Source organism: Phalaenopsis equestris, unplaced genomic scaffold, assembly GCF_001263595.1.
Source record: "Phalaenopsis equestris unplaced genomic scaffold, ASM126359v1 Scaffold000132, whole genome shotgun sequence".
Taxonomy (NCBI): domain Eukaryota; kingdom Viridiplantae; phylum Streptophyta; class Magnoliopsida; order Asparagales; family Orchidaceae; genus Phalaenopsis; species Phalaenopsis equestris.
In genome coordinates, this window is record NW_018164574.1 from 1123742 (window position 1) to 1140599 (window position 16858).

General features: G+C 34.9%; 2 protein-coding genes across 2 annotated transcripts in view; one reads left to right on the plus strand and one right to left on the minus strand.

Moving 5' to 3' along the window:
- LOC110021305 (probable leucine-rich repeat receptor-like serine/threonine-protein kinase At3g14840) overlaps positions 1–5324 on the plus strand; it is a gene marked incomplete at its 5' end in the record, with an annotated part of 55547 nt that extends 50223 nt beyond the window's left edge. Inside the window, 2 exon segments of the mRNA XM_020719747.1 lie at positions 3954–4101; positions 4796–5324. Coding sequence (XP_020575406.1) covers positions 3954–4101; positions 4796–5158 — 511 coding nt within the window. The 3' untranslated portion in view covers positions 5159–5324.
- A 4786-nt stretch (positions 5325–10110) lies between these two features.
- LOC110021312 (mannan endo-1,4-beta-mannosidase 2-like) lies at positions 10111–16858 on the minus strand. The gene is made up of 6 exons (XM_020719755.1): positions 16842–16858; positions 14260–14617; positions 12618–12818; positions 11856–11978; positions 11523–11734; positions 10111–10789 (listed from the first exon to the last, which is right to left on the minus strand). Exons 1-6 carry the CDS (start codon positions 16856–16858, stop codon positions 10351–10353), a joined length of 1350 nt encoding a protein of 449 aa, XP_020575414.1. The 3' UTR covers positions 10111–10350.

Sequence of the window (16858 nt, forward strand, 5' to 3'; positions counted from 1 at the left end):
TAAGTCCTGCAATGTTCCAGAATCTTTCCACGAGGCTCTTGAAGGTGGAGGCGATCACACTTTTATTAAAAAACTTGGAAAAAAAATGGGATGTCTGCACTTATTCTCAAAGAGGTTAAAACTGGTACTCTTGCGCCTTCTTGGCGTTTTTCTCTAGTGGGAAAATTTGTTTATGGTCACCAAAAACTGGAGATCATTAAGAAGGAGTTTGATGCTATGAAACTATTGGGCAGTTGGAACATTGGACTACTTGACGGTAGACATATACTTATTCAGCTATCTCATGATGTCGATTACACTGGCATTTTCTCTTAAAAAACAATCAAGATTGACAATCGTTTTATGAAAATTTTTAAGTGGACTGTCGGTTTTGATCCAAAAGCGGAGTCCCCTATCATTCCTGTATGGATAAAGTTTTCGGGATTAAAATTACATCTGTTCAACATGAAAAAGCCTCTACTCTTTAGCAACTGCTTACGGTAAATCTCTCAAGGTGGATAGCTCTACGCTTGCTGTCACTAGACTCTTTGTGGCTTGTGTGTTAGTTGAGAGAGATATCATTCAACCAGCTTCAGATGTGATATGGATTGACACTATGCACAACGGGAACTGACAAAAGGTTGAAATGGAACCACATCCTCCTTATTGCTCTCATTGTAATATGTTTGACCACAACTCTACTATTTCCTATCGTTTGCATCCTCATCTAAGACTGAATATCGCTAAAAAACAACCACCTATTATCTTTGTTGAGAAAAAGCAACCTGATCCTCTTCCCAACACCGCAATTTCTGAAGAAGAACAATATATTACAGTTACAGATCCAATTATGCTTATACCACCCACTGTTATTGAAGAAGATTCACTTACATGCCAAGACACACGAGAGTGCTCGTTTGATCCAATAACAGATCAACAGGTACAACATGTAGTTGCTTCTAATGTTCAACAATCTGCACATCTCCAGCACACCTTAGACCAAGATCAGTTGAGGCAATCTTCGGAAGAGAAATGACAGGTCTATTCTAGGAGGAAGAAAAAGAATGGAGGCCGACTCCAGCTCGGGAACATATTGGATGATACATTGGTTACTACTGACAATGACAATCATCTTACCAACTTATTAGCTTGCTCTTTTCCTAGAACTAGAGGCAGAGACAAAACCAAATTGGGTTGCTCTTTAGCCACCTGATACTATGTATTTCAGCATTTTTAGGCTTTTCTTTATGTCTCTAATGTACTTTTCAGTATTTTCTAGTTTTGGAACCTCTTGTGATTTTGCTGTGGGCAGGGTGCCATGAATATATATATATATATATATATATATTGAAATGTATTGCACACATGACATGAGATAACTTTTGAACTCTATTAAAATGCCACCAAAAACATGCAAATGCATCACGAAAGCTCCCTAAGAATTGTGCAATACATCATGCAAGTGAACTAAAAATATGCACATCATCAATTTAAATCTATACATGTGCTCCAAAAAAGGAGCTAAACGCTTCAATTTAAAGTTTGAGAACGTTGCATGAGATGAGATTGAACTATTCTTGCTCTTAGAAATGTGCATTTTTTTTTAAAATACTTGCAACTAATTGAAAATGCAAAAATCTTTTTTTTAAGCGAAACTCAATCCCATCAAGCTATGTTTGCTCTTCAGCAGTCCATCTTTCTATATAGCAGGATTGTAAGTCCTTTATAAGTTCTATTCTCAACAACACAAGTGTTGGAGTCAACAAAATTTATATTATTTAATGGCATAAGTTCTTCTCCGATAGTCTAACACAATCAACTTACCATTTTAGGCCTACAGTTTTATTTTTAACAATAAGATTTGCTAAATGTTATTTTTTCTTTTCTGTTTGCATACAACCTTAAGGTATTCTAACAACAACACAACAACAAGAAGCCTTTATCCCACTAAGTGTGGTCGGCTACATGAATCCTTCTTCTCCATTGCATCCTATTTAGTGTCATGTTTTTATTTAATTTAATAGATTAAGATTGTTTTTTATACTTATGCCCAAGTCTTTTTAGGTCTACCTCTGCCTTTCTTAACATAAGTCGAATCTAAAAGATCTACTCTCCTAATCAGATTATATGTTGCTACTGGAGCTACACCACCCCTATCATAAATATATTCATTTCACATTTTGTCTCTAAGTGTCAAGCCACTCATCCACCTAAGCATTCTCATCTCAGCAACACTTAACTTTGTTTTACGCTTATCTTTTAAAGGCCAACATTTTGCGCCATAGAACATTGTTGGTCTCACCACCATCATATAAAATTTTCCTTTTAAGTTTAAGTTGTTCTTTTCTATCACACACTAGGCCTTTAGGCTCCAATGTTAAAATGTTAACACCTTTTAATGATTTGATCACCTAAAGTTACAACTCTGTCATTAGAGCTACTGTTACTAAACTTACATTGTATGTATTCAGCTTTATATCTACTCAAATGAAGGCCTTTAGGCTCCAACGTAAACCTCCATAATTTAAGTTTTTCCTGAACATTTTCTCTAGTCTTATTAACAATAAGAGTATCATCAATGAAAAACATACACGAAGGTACATCCTCTTGTAAATGCCCAGTAAGAGCATCCATAACTAAAGGAAAAAGATACTGGCTTAAAGTCGGTCCCTGATGTAAGCCAACTGAAACAGTAAAATACTTGGTCAATTCTCCTTCTGTTTGAACACAAGTAACAATTCTAGTATACATATCTTTAATGACTTGAATATAAGTCATATCAACACTTTTCTTCTCTAGAACTTTCCAAAAAGACTCCTTTTGAAACCTTATCGTAAGCTTTTTTAAAATCAATAAAAATCATATGTAGATCCTTCTTACTCTCTTTACTTCTCCATCAAACCTCTCAATAAATATATAGCTTCCATGGGAGACCTGCCCACCATAAATCCAAATTTAATTATGAAAAATTTTTGTATCGCATCTTAACTTATGTTCAATTACCCTCTCCCATAATTTTAAAGCATGGCACATCAACCCAATTCTTATATAATTTGCACACTCTTGTGCATCTCCTTTCTTAAAAATGGTATCAAAATACTCTTCCTTCACTCCTCGGGTATCTCTCCTCATGCATCTTTTTAGTTTTTAAAATAATATTAAAGAGTTTAGAAAGCCAAAAAACTCCCAAATCTCTTAAATACTTTCACACTTCAATTGGGATATCTCAGGACTTGCTGATTTTTCACCGTTAATTTTCTTTTAAGACTTCTCAACTTTTTTTTACTAATTTGACGACAAAAATAAAATGTTTTATTACTATTAGCAATATATAGATCACTCTTACTACTATATGCTAGATACTTAGCACCTAATTAGTAGCCTTAATCAAAGTTTTCACTATCCAATAGAAAAGTTAATTAGCTGTAGGGGTTTGCTCTTATGAGAAATTTGGAATTTGATCATTTACGCCTTGCAAAATGTGGTGAGAACTCTGGATAATATTTTATCTAAAATATTTAATGTGCTATTTAAAGATTTGACCCAAAACCAAATACAAACACTCTCCGAAGAGCCGGGCATGAATTTTTGAAGCCATATGATTATGATGATGATTATCACCTCATTTCTATTATTAGCATTTCCAACATACAACAGCTTAATACATTCCTCAGTGTATTGAGATTTTTCTCCTTTCCATTCAGTTTCTTATAAACTAGTAATATTTATTCTTATTATTATCATTGTGTGGGCTAACTCTTTTTAATATACTATAGTAAAAGAAACGATTCTTATAACCCTCATTTATTAATCTCTTAAATATTATGTTTCTCTTTTTTCTTTTTTTATTTAAAATGTCTTCATTTTTAAGTACTATCCATCATCACGTGAGCATTGTATTATTATTTTTCAAAATTTTCTTGTGTTTAAACTCCATTTAACAACATCTCATAGTTGTGGCCTATTTCTGGTAGTGGATATATGGCACCTGAGTATGCAACACGAGGCTACTTGACTGAGAAGGCGGATGTCTACAGCTTCGGCATTGTTGCATTAGAGATTGTAACTGGGAAGTGCGTCTCCAGCTATACTAATGAAGACCAATATCATCTTCTGGACGTGGTAAACTTGCAAGACCAGGAGTATTTAAATTGCCATCCCTAGATTTTAGCATTCATTCAGTGGTTTTTTTTTTTTTTTGTTATCATATATATATAAATATATAAATATAAATACACACACACACACATGCATATATCTATACATATACAAATATACATGTACATATACATACATATTTATATGCATGGTTATGTGTGTGTGTGTGTGTGTGTGTGTGTGTGTGTGTGTATAGAGAGAGAGAGGTTAAAATTGTCCCCTGACTCTTTGCAGAGGGTCATTTAATCCCAGAGTTTATAAAAGTGACAGTTTAGTCTCCAAGCCCTTTCAATATTGGTTAAAATAGTCTCTAGAGAGGACTATTTTAGACCTCATCAAAAAAGCATGGCATTAATTCAGCGCTTTTATAAACTCAGAGTCTAAAATGTATCTATCTAAATTGTCAATGGACTTTTTTGATTACATATATATGGCCCCTTGCCTATATTTTAAAAGGTGTATTTTATCTTTTTAAAAGGCAAAATAGCTGGACTTCTGATGTGATATAAAATATTTGGTTTGTATAAGTACAAAAAACAAAGTTTAGGTTTTGGATATGTAATTATATAAAAATTCTGTGCTATTTATGTAAATGCCCCATAATGTAACACAGAAACATTATCCTCTGGTTTACGAAGTGATCATTTTCATTTGGTAGGCACATTTAGCAAAAGAGAAAGGGGACTTGCTCTCTCTTGTTGATAAGAGGCTGGAAACAGAATATAATCAAAATGAAGCTTTGGGCGTGATCAAGGTGGCCATTCAATGCGCACATTCATCACCAGCTCATAGACCTTCAATGTCGAATGTGGTGAAAATGCTCACCGGAGAATCTCCAATCCCTGACTTCATTCCGGATCCGTATCGTTTCAGAGACAGTCTTGGCCATGGTTTTGGGGGGAATCTTCAAGATCAGGCTACAACCTCAGTAAGCAATATGCAATCAGGTATGTTTGGGAGTGATGTTAGGGAGTATGGATCCACAAGTGATTCCGCTGCTTTTGATTCCGAACAATACTAGTTCCCATTAGTTTCTGATTCTTAAATTGGTAAATTATTTTGTATTTATTGTTAGGGTGAGGAAGGAAATAAAGAAAAAAAATGATATCTATGTGATTGTGATTTGATTATGAACCTACAATAATTGATAATTTGGGTTTTAAAGAGCTTAAATTTTGCACCAGCATAGTAGCATTTGAAATTTCAAAACATAGTTGAAAACCAGCTGAGACTTGTCAGATTGTTAGAGTTGGTGAGTGTTGACGTAACTATCCTGGCTTGGTTTATTAAACCTGGTTAGGTTTGTCAAACCCACTCGATCATGTGGTTTAATTTATAAACGAGTTTAATTGTGTTAATGAAATGATTGAGCTGTGGTGTCCAGCTTGCTTTTGACATAGGCTAATCACTAGAGTTTGTTGTCTAAATCCCACTTAAATCTTGGGTATACTTTTTCTCTTAGTAGACATTTTATGGTTTTACATTTATTTTTCATTTTGCGTGGAGTTGTACTGTGGATAGTGGAACCCCTAGGATTATGATGTATTTTATTTTATTTTTAGATGGGAATCCACTGTCCCTCCCCAAATCTATAATATTTTTCTTTATTAACGTGTAAGGAGCCACAATATATATATATATATATATATATATATATATACCGAAATTGGTATGGAAATAAGGTGAGGAGAAACATAACACGACCACTAGTAATTTTATAGAAACCAGAAATTGAAATACAATAATCTGAAAGCAAATAACATGGGAAATAATAGGGAATATGGTGTAGATGGTGCTGGTTAGGGTTTTGACCTATGGGACGTTGGAAAAGAGATGGCTAGCAAGCTGAAAATAGCAAGACAAGTGTTCCAAGACTCTGAACAGCAAGCAAGCAGCAGAAACAGCTGCGGAGTGGTTGTCCTTGCAGCAGCAGCAACAAGAACGTGGGAGCTGGCGGTTTGGGGTGGCGGCGGCAAGTGGGCAAGCAGGTATAATCGTGGGAAGATTGTTCTAGGTGGCGGCAACAAGATCACTGCTGTCTCTGGCTGGCAACAAAGTAGGTTGGACACAAAAAACATCAAGTTTTTTGCTTTCTGGGCGATGACAACGTGCAAACAATGAATGGGATGTGGGAGCAACATGGGAAATGATGAGAGAAAGGTACAGGAAGGATAAACACTACTTGGTGATCAAGATACAACTGGAGCATCACTTGAGACCCTAGGATATAACTCTAGAAAGAGAAAAGAAGAGCTCATGGCTCTTCAAACTCAAATGAATCAAAAAATAAACCCTAAACATTAAAGAAACAATTAAGTAGACCTACTACAATTAGGGGTGGCCCCCCGCTCTAATTATGCACCAACCCTAGGCCTAGAGAGGGTCGACCAAGCCTCCCTAAACCTGGACAGAATCGGTCCAGGGTCTAGCTCAGCCCTCGCGTCAGTCTACCTGGGTTGGTGGAGATTCGACCTTGCTTCTGACTCATAATATGGCTTCAGGCTAGCCACATTAAAGGTGGCAAAAATGTTGTTACCTCACGAGATTGTAGGGTATTTGATTGCATCTCTAAAAACACCTGGATCTTACTGACGGATGCACTGTCACACAAAACACTTGAGACGGTTTTTCGAATTGCGAGCAACCATCTCTATCCATGCAACCACTTGTGTGTACATTCTTGAACTGAACTGGAACTTCATGTCAAGCATACTCTGCAAAGTCATATAATAGTAGTTCAAGATTGATTTATTCCTCTTTTGAAGTGAAGATATGTTGAGCCTCCCCTAACGGTGACAACCCTAGCGGCTGGCAGTATGCTGTCGGTTATGACATTTTGAAACTCTCTCTATAATGGTAGTTCTGTGTCTGATGTTATCTCTTCTATCACACCACCCTCAAGCATCACAAAAACTGTTCTCACTGACGCCTCTCTCATGGCAAGACTATCTTTAACCTCAGACTCTGCATAAGATAGGAGAACTACGTGCATTCTATCATTGATGATGAAGTAAGTGTTTTTGAACCCATCATGTTGAGTTGTGATCAAACTGTCGTGGTCTCCTCAACAGGATGTGACAGGTGTTCATGGGTACAATATCACATCACACCTGATTATGCAACTGATGTCCAATAAAAAATGATGTCAGTCACACCTGATCATGCAATTAATCCCCTCGAAATATCTTTGAGTGAGACTCAACTTGTCCACCATCTGTGTAGATATCATATTCTCACAATTATCTCTATCAATGATAAGTTTGCACACCTTTCCCTCACAGTGCAACGGGTATAAAAGATGTTTTGGTGAAGTCACTGCTGCTCACTCATAGCTCAATCTGAAGGACCCATTGAACCACAAACACCTCGCCCTCATCGGTTGGAAGCTAGTACTCCTGCACATCCTCACTATCTTTTGTCTTCTGTACCAATATCTTTGAGAAAAGCTACTATCTTTGTTGGAGGTAGAAGAAGTGGACATGTTGTGTTTGGCAGGAGTACTAGCTTCCACCTTGCGGGCTCTGTATTGAGTGTACTGCTCTTATCGCTTTTCTTCTCACTCTGATAAATTCTATCACATTTCTAATCATTTTTCACACCTTTCTCAGGTGTACTACTGGCTCCTAATATGGGTGACTGTTTTAATAATAGCGGGGTCTTTATCTGCTTCTGCTATTTCTTCACCTTCAGAGCCAATGTCTAAACATCACTCAACGACCAACAAAGCTGCAGTTGAACGATATGGCTTATGTCTGACTGAAGGCCTTCCAAATACATGGCTATGGTGCTCTTCTCTGGCTCTCTCAACTCACATTTTAGCATGAGCTGCCCAAATTTCGTCGTGAACTCATCTACTGACAACTTCCATTGATGTAAATTACGTAGTCTCAAGAACACGTTCCAATGGTAGTGCGGAGGTAGATATTTCCTCTACATATTATTCTTTATCTTCTCCCAAGTTGTGATATTGTTCCTACCTTCTCTCTGTCTTACTCTCTTTAGATTCTCCAACCATAATAAGGCACACATCTCCAGCTTTATGGTAGCAGGGGCTTCACCCGCTTATCAACCGGTGCGTCCTTATACTAAAAAATTTTATCAACAATCTGCAATTACACAATGAAGCTATCTGAATTCATCTTGCCATCGAAATCCAGCAAGCATACTTCACCCCATGTCTCCGTGTCCTCCAAGAATCACCCCATCTCTCAAACTCCTTTGATACTGAATCCTAATGCGTCGTGGCCTATCATCATCTTCACTGGAATCATCCTTATGAAAGAATGCAAATTTTCTTCCCTCCTCTTTGAATATCACTATTACAATCGACGGCGATCTCTTCATGTTTTCCTCCACAAATATTTGTTAAAGTCAGTGGATTTCTTATGACATCTCTTCCATGGTTAGTTTCCGATCTACTTCTGACACTTGCTCTTTGGTGGCATAGCTAGGGTTTAGGTTTGGAAGGCGAATGAGGGTTTATTGGGCTGATTTAGGGTGCAGGAAAAAAAAAAAGGTTGCTGATTTTGAAATCAGCTAGGGATTAGGTTTAAGTCAAGATTTGACTGTGTTTTGGTGGTTTTAGGTCATCCTAGGATGGTATCAGGGTTGGACTAGTTTTGATACCAAATGATATTGAAATCTGTTTGGAAATAAGGTGAGGAGAAGCACAATACAACCACCACTAATTTTATAAACCATAAATAAAATACAACAAACTAAAAGCAAATAACAATGAGAAATATCAGATAATAGGGCATAGGTAGTGCCGGTTTGGGTTTGGACCTCCGGGGTGGTGGCAAAAAGGCGGCTAGCAAGCTGGAAACAACAAGACAACTATTTCTAGCAGTCCGGACAAGAAGCAGTAGAAACAGCTGTGGAATGGCTGTCTGGGCAGCAATATCAAGGATGTGGACTAGAACAACAGTGGGGTTGGCTAGAACAACAAGCATTAAGTTGGAGGTCACATGAAGTTTTGAGTTGGTTCATATTAACCTTGGAGAAGAATACATTTTATGCAATGGTAAGTTTCTGTATTTCAACATCCTTATGCACCGAAAGTTTCGAAGATAACTTTGTTTATAGATTCATCCGAACATATTTATCATTGTTAGTTATACTGTGATGTATTTTGTATATTAGATGATAATAGGCATGATTCTACAGCTGAAAGGGTCACGTTTGGTTTATTGATATTGATTTAATCAGGGACTTACATTATTGAAATTATTCTGCTGTTATGTTTAATTTAGTGCAGCAATGCCTGAGTTGGAACTATACCGGATAGAAGATTTTCTTGGATTTAAAATGATTTTCATCTCCTCATTTGTCAATTATTACCCTTAGGCAAGTTTCTGCCAAAACTTCTCTTAGTATATGAAACATTTTGCTCCAAACTCATTAGCTGTTATGACCAAAACTTCTCTTGAATCTATATGATCGATAATATTATGTGCGTCAACTCACCTATGCGAGTCAAAATTTTGAAGATTTATTCTCTCATTATTTTTTATTCCTCGATAGAGAAGGGAATCATTGAACTAATCTGGAAATATTTGTTTGTTTTGTTAAATCTTAAATAGAAGACCTATTTTTAGAGATTAGGATACCAAAGTTACTTATTCCAAACAAAATATGGTGAACCTCGCTTCACTTGCATGGTAGCATATTTGTGAGAAAACTTAACTTTGAAGTACAATAAATTTTCTTTGCTTGACAACTTTCCCTCAAATCAAACACAAATTCTGTTGCATACATATAAATCAAGAAATGTGTCAAAATGGTCCCCTGACATTTTGTTGGGGTCATTTTAGTCCCAATTTTCATAAAAGATGGGCTAAAATAATCCTCTCTGGGAATTATTTTAGCCCATATTGAAGGTGTATAGGGGCTAATTTAATAATTTTATACATTCTAAGAGCTAATTTGGCACTTTATATAAATAACATAAGATTGTCATAAAAGCAAACAACCCCACATAACTCCATTCTAAAAAACACTATATTTCTTCATCATTTTCTCCATTATAACTCGAGGCACACAATGTAAACATTTCTGATCATAAAGAAAACAAGTTTTTTTCCAACCTCTTCATTATTTAATCTACATTGACTGAACTAACATCAATGAAATCCCCATTGATCCTATGAAGACCTCAAAACCACTTCCAAACATCCATTTCTTCACAAATTCACAAACCAAAATACCGCTTTTTCAGCAATATACTTCTGCTGCTCGCCAAACTGAATCTTTCTCCGATCGAAAAAGTGAGGGAAACCATTCCCATTTCTCGACGTGAGAAACCTTTGCTAACCTGCAAGATTGCACCTTTAACAGCCAATAAAGTGAAGGCCTTTTCTTAGGAACAACCCCAAATTCATCTGAAAATTCATCCATGCCATCCACAAATAGTTGCCAGATAAAAGATCCAGCTCCAGCTCCTTTCTGCAGTGCAGAGTTATATATGAGATCAAATATGTGTTTGTAGAACTCATCTCGTTGGCTGTAGCTAATGCTGTTTCTCTTTGCTGAAAGTCCAAATTCTGTGAACAAAACCGGTTTTTTTAGCACTTGTTCTCCATCTTTGATGTGGGAGATGACCCAGTTGGAAACAAATCTTTTCTTCTCAGGCAAACTTTTGTTTGCAGGCAGCCTGTAAATTTTTGCATTCTCTTCTTTCAGTAACATCTATGGTCATTTTGTTTTACATGTTTTATTAACATGAACTGTCAGGCAAACTTTTGTTTGCAGGCAGCCTGTAAATTATTGCATTCTCTTCTTTCAGTAACAACATCTATCGTTATTTTGTTTTACATGTTTTATTAACATGAACTGAGTTTAGTTTTATGATAAATTTGGCTGAAATTAGTCTTGTGCTTGTTTGGCTCAGTGTGTGTTTTATAATTGGAAGATTTACATTCATACCAGTCAATTCTTATATGTTTACATATCTAAGACGTATACTTCAATTTTTACGTACATGTCATGTTATATTGTATGAAGGAGTGTATTTTAGTTTGTAAAAGTCAAAATAATGTTACTTTAGAAGTGATATGAAAGATTTGGGCGGTATAAATGTAAAAAAAATCAAGTTTAGGTGTTGATATATAAATACATAGCATTTGGGTGGTATGCATGCAAATGCCTCTTTATATTTTTTTGTGTGATATACCAGTATCATGGACACAAAACAGAACTTACCATAATTAGAACTCATTTGTCATTTTTCAGAAAGTGAGTTTCAGAAGATTGACCTTACTTGCATCCTCTTAGAATGGAAAAAAAAAAGTTCTAAAACGATCCCGTGTAAATAGTCGGGGACTATTTTCGCACTTTACTCGATCAAAAAAACAAAATTGTTTCGCGTAATTGTTTGTTTTTCTTACCACATATCTGGATATATATGAACAGAGGTGAAATCTATGTCTGCAACTTCAGAATTCGGAATAAAATCAGATCCCAGATTTTTGGAATCCTCTGTCGGATTGAATTTGAATTTGTGAGGACTGGAGGGGCCGTAGAATCCCTCCAAGCCGACCGTTAGGAGATGCTTCTTATCTATAGTTTTTACATAACTCGCCATCTCTTCGATCCAATGCTGCATGATTCAAACAATTAAACATATTAATGAAAATTTGAATTTGCAACGAGAGAGGAAAACAATTATTTATTTATTTATGTAAACATCACATGCAAAGAAATTGTGAGTAAATTCATGCCTGTAAAGTGCGTCCGGATGGATCGGACTCGCAGCGAGGTTCGTTCATGAGCTCCCATGCAAAGATGGTTGGATCATCTCTGTATTCAATTCCAGTTAAATGGTTTCTTCTGGTTATTATAGTCTATTCATTAAAACAATATATGTATAAATCAGAATATGAATTTTACTGTTGAAATAAAATAATATGGAAGATTTACATATGTACCACTTGATTCTTATGTATTTACTTATTTAACATATCAACTTTGATTTTTACATATATGCCATTCATGAGAATGCATGTTTTACTTTTTCTATGTGATATGAAAGATTTTGGTGGTATAAATGTAAAGAAGTTTAGGTGTTAGATATGTAAATGCGTAGAAATTGGGTGGTATGTATGTAAATGCCCCTAAAATAATTGCATGGATAAAATCACTCTTCCAAATCAACAAGAAAGGAAACTATAAATAGAAATTTGCATGGATATGACCGAATTCGTTATGTATTTACATATCTAACACCTAAAAGTTTCATATTCACATTTATATCATTTTATTATAAAAAATTTATGCATGAAAATATATATTTCACTTCTAAAAAGTTAACAATAGTGATGTTTTTCATGCGATGTAAAAAATTTAGCTGTTAGATATGTAAATACATAAGAACTGTGCGGGGAATTCGAAATTTCCATATATTTTTAACTATTATATGTGATTAAATTTAATAATTTTAAATATTTATGCAAAAAACAAAAATTTAATGTTTACATTCATACCTTGAGATAGTTTTTGAAATAGCCACGAATGTATGGATCAAAGAAGAAGGAGTCGTTTGAGTTAGTGTTAGGGTTGAGTCCAGCCTCCTTGGCCCATTTTGCATACTGTATTTTGCCACCAAAATCAGACCAGTCATTGCTCAGACTTAGCAGCAGCTTGATTCCATGCCTTTGTGCTTCTACAATCACTCTGTCCAATCCCTGCCAAATTCATCAATGTGTTTGCTTCAATGATATATAGTTGTGTATTTGTTTTGATAGTAGAGGATTTACATATATAGCATTTGAAGCTAATCATATTTAGATATTTAACATTAAAAGTGTTGTCATTATGTGAAGTTTGGTTTTGTTGATCAATTGTTCATACAGAGCAGTTTTGTCTATCATGCTTGATGGTGAGTTTGGCTGGGGGTACTGGGGCAACAATTTTTTTTCTAAGATAGCACAAAACACCTAGTACAAGTTATAATTCGAGAGCACGACACTCTAGCTTTCGAAGGGAGGCGTCGTAGCGCATAGATGCAACACTCAGTCGAGATTCTGGATTTGAGAGCACGACACTGCAATGTTCTTGATGCAGTGTCGCAACGCCCGTTAGAGTGTTGACTATCAATTTACCTTGACATCAGTAACCAAAATTGAGTCGTTCTTTCATTAAAGTTTTAGTTTTGCTGATTTGAGGGTATACTATTTCGATTTCTCTTACGCTGAAGAAAAGAGAAGCGCTTCTTCAACTATTCCAATGTTTGAAAAGGCTTGAGTGTGATGTAATTTGTACAATTCTCCTTAGTTTCTTTATAGGGGTTTACCTCTAGTTTTTTTCATGTTAAATCTTGTGTTTTTTTTTTCTTGTTATGTGCGCTGATCTTCAAAGTTTTGCTTCATCTATCAAATCGGTTTTTGTGCATCTCTACGCTTCTCTCCCCACAAGCAAAGGCAGACTAGGTAAGGTGTATTGTATTTTGTCATAATGAATCATCTGAATGAAATTTTTTTTTTAAACTGCTTCATTTCCTTGAGAATCATAACGAGGAAGTAAAAAAAATTTGTCCCCTATAAGAAGGATGTTGATTCCGCCCCTTACAACAAGTATCATTTATTTATGTAACATTCAACACTTTAAGTAACATAAAAAATATCAGATTTCTCGCACTCTTTGTCAACTTTCCTTTGCATCACACAGGTCCCATCAATGCACTTTCTTTGGCAAAATCACTTAGTGACTTTCTCACTTCACCTTGCAACTCTCTCACATCTTCACTATTGTTTGTCCTTCACATACTTTCATGTCTTTTGATGACTATTCTAGCAGCAAGACTTTGTCATGATCTTAAATACATGTTGGCTTTGTTGATGCTCTCCATGTAAAATACTATCTTGACTTTCTCACATTTTCTTCAACGTCGAGGGTTTTTATATTTTGTGTAGGAGCGAGTGAAGCAACAAATTGGCATTTAAGGATTTTAATAGAAGTTGAATTAAGTGATAGTTTAGCAAATGGAAAGTTTTGAATGTCAATATATCAATATAATACTTTTAAGTGTTATACATGTAAATCTCTCTTTTATCATTTATTAAGTATATGATAACAAGATAGATAGATAGAGAGAGAGAGAGAGAGGGAGAGAGAGCAAATGAAGACCTTAAAAACTCTTTCATCAAATCTTCCAGGAGAAACTTGAAGAGCATTGTAGGCTCCATCATTGAAAGCCCAAGTCCTGCAAACTGTAAGTCCCATAGCAATAGCAGATTCAAACATTGCAGTAATCCTAATCATGTTTCTCTCCTCCACGGACTGAGTTAACAACCAATATGAGTTCCAACCATTAACGTAGAATGGCTCTCCATTAATGATGAATTGAGTTCCTTCTGTTCTTACAAACCTCTTCTGTGATTCCTTATCATGAGTTCCAAAGCCTCCAAAGGATATGTTGATGACTGTCATACATACTACAAGACCAATTATAGGGTAGAGTAAACCTTTCTTTGTTATCCTTTCACTGAAATTGATAAGAGGATTGTAACAAATAAAAAAGATTATTTATATGCCTATGAAAGCATTCTGATGTAAGAATAAGATATCAATTGATTCAACTTTTTATCTACTTTGCATAATGTAATCGTTTGATAGGTATTAGTTTAATGCATGAAACATATGATGAGTTCAATTTTAAATATCTTATGTGAATGGTCAAAAGTATGTTAGGAGATTTATAAATTATGCTGTGAGGTATGTTTCAAGTTTCTTGTATGAAAGTCCAAAAATATTACAGTTGGTTTTAAATAAATTAGGTAGTCTGCATTTGATTAGTCACTATAAAAGTTGATGCATGGATATTATTTGGCATGGAAGTATATTGCAATATTGACCTTTGGTGAAGATTTGAGGAGAAAATGAGATGAGAGAGAATGCGAATGAAAAGATGGGATAGAAAGAGAAAATTTTGCTTATAGAAGTTTGAATTATCACTAAAACAAAAAGATGATATACTTCTTAGGAATATTCAAAGTGGATAATTTTATAATTCTATAACATAAAATTGAGTAAGCTCTTTTCCTAATCATGAATCACAAAGCATGTGCATGCTATATTTGGTAGAAAAACAAATAGACATCATTCTTATAAAAAGTACTTTCAATTGCATTAAAAAAAAGCTTTTATGTGACCACTTTTGTAAATAGGAAAGATAACAAGACAATACATTCAATCGATAAAATAATTTTTTTTTTTTTTTTTGAGAAATTTACATGCATATTACTCAATTTCTATGTATTTCTATGTATTTATATATCTAACATCTAACATAAGAAATACAACTGTTTTAACTTAAAAAAAGTGAAATACACCTTTTCATGCAAAGTGAAGGAAACATTTATGTAAGTGACATTTATGTAAAGAATTGAACTTTAGGTATTAAATCTATAAATATATAAGAATTGAGTAGTATATGTGTATGTAAATATTCCCTTTTTTTAATTGTAAGTAATGCTATAGCTCTAATGAGGTGAAAGCATTAAAACTCAAGTTCAAAGGGTGCACACAACCACATGTGATTAGCCCTTTTATTCTAATAGTTAATGTTGAGAGTATTTTGTAGGAGTATATGGAAATTTACACTACTTTAATATCCATCAAATATGCTTTTGAGGTATTTTAATTAAATCATATTACATAGAAACCCTTTATGTGAATAATAATAATAATAATAATGAACAAGGTAATATCATCCATGAATAATATGATTATGTTACCATGATTAAAACTGATTAGCATGCTAAATAATTACTATGATTAAGCTAACAAAACAGATTAGAAAGTTTCTCTCTCTAGTGGATCTCAGAGAAAGTCATGAAAGAAGTCATACCTTATTATTCTCATGTTCTGAGGGAGGCAATTTCTGCTTTCTCTTGTAGTAGCAATGGAAAGAAGATGCAGCAGATGTCATGTCAAAAGGTTTATATAAATAAATAATTATAAAAATAAAAGAGGAAGAGAGGTAGATAAATTCTGTAAAATTCGCCATATGGCAGCACAGTTCTTTTGGGGTTTTGTTTGGGGGCCGGCCATTATATAATTAATTAATGGACAAAATTATCACATCTACAATATTGCAAAATAATCATATTCATTAATTTATTAAATGACGCAAATTTCGAGCTATACCACAAATCTCGAGTCAAATTTTTTATCAAGAAACATTCAAACTTCAAGTAGAAGTCATCAAAAACTTCGATTTCAACATACTTATAGTCAACTGACTGGTTCAATGAGACAGACCCGATGATACCAAATTTGGTCTAATTTGAACTAAATCAAGCCCCGATCAAGTCATTAAACTGCTTTTGAGAGCTTTTCAGACATATTTGGAAAGTCAAACAGATGTTGAATCTGGTAGATTTATGGTCGAATATAGCCTCTTGGCAGGAGGAATCCAACGAGCCCAATATCGCTCAACTCTGACATTGTTAAGACACTCAAACCCGATTGAGCCTAAACATTAAATCGACAAGATCGTCTGATTGCCCGTTTGAGCCAAAACCCGTTTGAGCCAAAATATGAAGACGACTAGCCACGACGCTAAGATCGTCCAGCTTAGCCCAAATATGAAGATGGCTAGTCGCGGCTCTAAGATTTTCCAACTGAGCCTAAACATTAAAACGGCTGGCCGCGGTACTGTTGGCATCAATTTTTTATGTTATGTGTGTCTGAGACGTCTATATTACCTAAGGAAGACGTCCAT

Bases quoted from the DNA above. Each gene is read 5' to 3' on its own strand.
- LOC110021312 (XM_020719755.1), bottom strand. The intron at 12,819-14,259 runs GTCTTCATTTGC...TGAATTTGGCAG, and splicing joins TTGATGAAAGAGTTTTTAAG to GGATTGGACAGAGTGATTGT. The intron at 10,790-11,522 runs GTAAGAAAAACA...AAAAATTTACAG, and splicing joins CATATATATCCAGATATGTG to GCTGCCTGCAAACAAAAGTT.